At 57.1% G+C, this 3,253-nt stretch overlaps 1 protein-coding gene across 1 annotated transcript in view; it reads left to right on the top strand.

Annotated features, from left to right (window-relative positions):
* The window catches only part of LOC104469822 (myotubularin-related protein 5-like), a gene marked incomplete at both ends in the record, with an annotated part of 13,278 nt that extends 10,031 nt beyond the window's left edge, over window positions 1-3,247 (top strand). Inside the window, 4 exon segments of the mRNA XM_010084528.1 lie at window positions 134-273; window positions 2,336-2,543; window positions 3,086-3,129; window positions 3,132-3,247. Of these exon segments, the coding sequence (XP_010082830.1) occupies window positions 134-273; window positions 2,336-2,543; window positions 3,086-3,129; window positions 3,132-3,247 (508 nt within the window).
* Between the last annotated feature and the right edge of the window lie 6 nt (window positions 3,248-3,253).

Below are 3,253 nucleotides of genomic sequence, written 5' to 3' on the forward strand. Positions count from 1 at the left end.
CTGCTTTGCTCTTGGTGTCATTGAGTGTTGGGGTCTGTCACCCTTCAGGGCTGCTCCTCTGGCCGCGCCGGGCTGTGGTCCCGCACGTGCGGGGGAATTCTGTCCCTGGCCTCAACCTCTGCTCCGGTTCCAGGACACTCTCCAAAAACCTGGTGAAAAATGCCAAGAAAACCATCGGCCGGCAGTACGTGACGCGAAAGAAATACACGCCGCCAGCCTGGGAGCAGCGGAGCAGCCAGCACTTCTCCGAGGACAACGAGGACGAGATCTCAGGTGGGGAGCACCCCGGGAAGGAAGGGAGGTGGTGGGGAGGGAGCAGGAGCTGGAGCAGGAGCATCGTCCCGCTGGGAGAGGTCTCGGCCGTCATTCTGCAGTGAGCTGTTGGGGAGCTTCCCTGGGGGTTGTGGTTTGACCCTGGGTGGGAGCAAAACCCCCTAACAGCCGCTCGCTCACCCTTCTGCCACTCAGGGATAGAGAGAATTAAAGGGGTGAAGGGAAAAGAGACTCATGGGGTTGAGATAAGAACAATGTGATAACTAAACTGCAATAATATTGGAAATAATGATGATGGTAATATACACAAATGTACAAATGGGTGACACACAGTGACACTGCTCACCACCCCATGACCAAGGCTCAGCCTGTTCCCAGCCAATGATCCCAGAGCAGGGAGAGTCCTGAAACCTCAGTCCCGGGACAGAGATAAGAGCCCGAGACAAAGACAACCCCAAGAGAGGGGTTACCCAGAGGGAGACAACCCGGAGCAAGAGAGAGAACTTCCGACCGGAGCCTCCCCTCTCCCCTGGCCATGCAGGACATGGGGTGGAACAGCCCATCGGCCAGTTTGGGTCTCAGTCCTAACCCTGAGGTGGAATCCTGGGCTGGGGGGTGGTCCTCCCTCCCAGCTCCTCCTGCCCCTGCAGACATGGGCACAGCAGAGACGCTGGAAAGTCCTTGACTGTCCTGGCAGCAGCTCTGCCCATCAGTGTGTGATCAGCTTCTCCTCAGCACAAACCCCAACACAGCCTCACACCAGCTGCTGGGAAGAGAGTGACCTCTGTCCCAGCTGAAACCAGGACACAGGGAAAAAGAATCCAAACAGCCTCACACCAGCTGCTGGGAAGAGAGTGAACTCTGTCCCAGCTCAAACCAGGACATTGGGGCAGAGGATTGCCACCACGGTCACCTCTCCCCGTTCCCGATGCTCTGCCAGCTCTCGTCTGCTGGTGGTGGCCAGGCAGCAACTCCACATCCTTCCAGCACCTCCTGAGCCCTGGGGACAGGAGGGGTCCTGTGGTCCGTGGATGAAAACTCACAGATTTAAGCAGGTCCAAGGCAGGTTAGGTCAGGCCTGAGAAGAGCTGGACTGGTTTGAGAGTCACAAAGGACTGGAAGGGACAGGAGTCCTCTGCGGTGGAGGTGACAACCCTCCCAGGTGGGAAGGCTCTTGGAGAGGACACGGATGGGATTTAGGGTTTCAGTGGGGACCAGTCCCTCCTGCTGCGCGTGGGGCTGGCCCAGCAGAGTGGCCATGGCTGATCTGGGATCTTTCCTTCTCTTCACCGAGGAGCTTGCCCCATCCCTGGAGGGGTTCAAGGCCAGGCTGGATGAGGCTTTGGTCAACCTGGGCTAGTGGGAGGTGTCCCTGCCCATGGCAGGGGGTGGCACTGGGTGGGTTTTAAGGTCCCTTCCCACCCGAACCGTTCTCTGATTCTGTGCCTCCGATTCTGCACCTTTTGGTTGCTCCCCAGTTTGTTTGCAGCGCTGTTCAGTTTGAGGTCTGCCCCGGAACATTAAGAGCCTCCACTGTGTCCATCATTTAAGTTTTTAGCAGAAACACCAGCTGCAGTCCGGCCCAGGAGAGATGCCTTTGAGATCCGTTGTCCTGCGGTTCTGGCATTAGGGGACGCGTTGGGAGCATTAGCAAAGAGAGCAGCCACCGAGGATCGTGTCCCTGCCGGGGGTTTTCCCTGGAGGGGAGCATCCCGAGCCCAAAGCCTGGCTGGGGCCGAGGTCTTGCCCCCCTCTCCCGGGAGGTTCCTCTCCTCTGAGGCAGGAGATGACACCAGTGTGATGGAGCAGCTCTGGACAGGTCTGTGCTGGGGGTGTTCCTCCTCTCTCAGTGGTATCAAGCCATGTGAAAACACCAAAAAAACCTGCCCTCACGTCAGTACCCACGCAGCTGGCTTCCCTCTGTGCCTGGAACCTCACGATAAAAGCTCTTGCCCCAAAGCCCGGTGTCCAGCCCGGCCGAGCTCTCCCGTTCCCGGTGCCGGCGCTGGGAGGGGGCTCAGCCCTGCCGAGGACGGACCCCGCTTCCCCTTTGTCTCCGCAGTGTCCGAAGAGATGGACAGAAGCACTTTGACCCCCACCACCACCATCAAACCTTCGGATAAAATGACCATCAACCACTTGGTGGAACGCGCCTGCTGCCGCGACTACCAGCGCCTGGGGCTGGGGACCCTCAGCAGCAGCCTCACCCGCTCCAAGAACGAGCCCTTCCCCATCTCCACCCTCAACCGCATGTATGCCATCTGCCGCAGGTGAGCTGCCGCGGGGCTGCAGGGCCGCGGGCCGGGAGGAGGTGCTTCTTGCAGTTGGTGCAGCTATCGTTCTTGCATCGTTCATTTAAATTTCAATTTGTTGGGATGCCAGAAGAAGTTTCTGAGTAAGGCTGCATGGCAGATGGTCAAAGCGCTATGGCAGCCCATGCAATACAAACTGTTCTTGTCCCGTTAGTGGTCGGTTTGGTGGACATTCCCGTTACAAATGTGAAACACTCCCTATTGTAGTTTTTCTTTTTATTATATTTATATTTAACACAAATTAGTACGTAGTATAAACACACAACAGAATAAATGTACTCTCTTAAAAATAATTATTATAATGCCGAGCGTGTCAAATAGAATTTCTGTTCTGTTCTATTTTCTGTTTCTGTATCTGTTATATTTGAGCTACATCAAACAGGAAAAGGGATGGAACCATCCTGTACTCATTAACAACAGCTGCCTCGAGACAGGAAGCTCGGGACTCCCCTCAGCGGGGGTCTTTCCTGCTTTGCAGACCCTGCGCTCTCTCCCCGCAGCTACCCCGGGCTGCTCATCGTGCCGCAGAGCATCCAGGACGCATCCCCCGCTGCTACCGCCAGAACCGCTTCCCTGTCGTCTGCTGGCGCAACGCCCGCACCAAAGCCGTGCTGCTGCGCTCGGGGGGGCTGCACGGCAAGGGCGTCGTCGGCCTCTTCAAATCCCAG

The sequence above is a fragment of the Pterocles gutturalis genome, unplaced genomic scaffold (assembly GCF_000699245.1).
Source record: "Pterocles gutturalis isolate BGI_N339 unplaced genomic scaffold, ASM69924v1 scaffold390, whole genome shotgun sequence".
Taxonomy (NCBI): Eukaryota; Metazoa; Chordata; class Aves; order Pterocliformes; family Pteroclidae; genus Pterocles; species Pterocles gutturalis.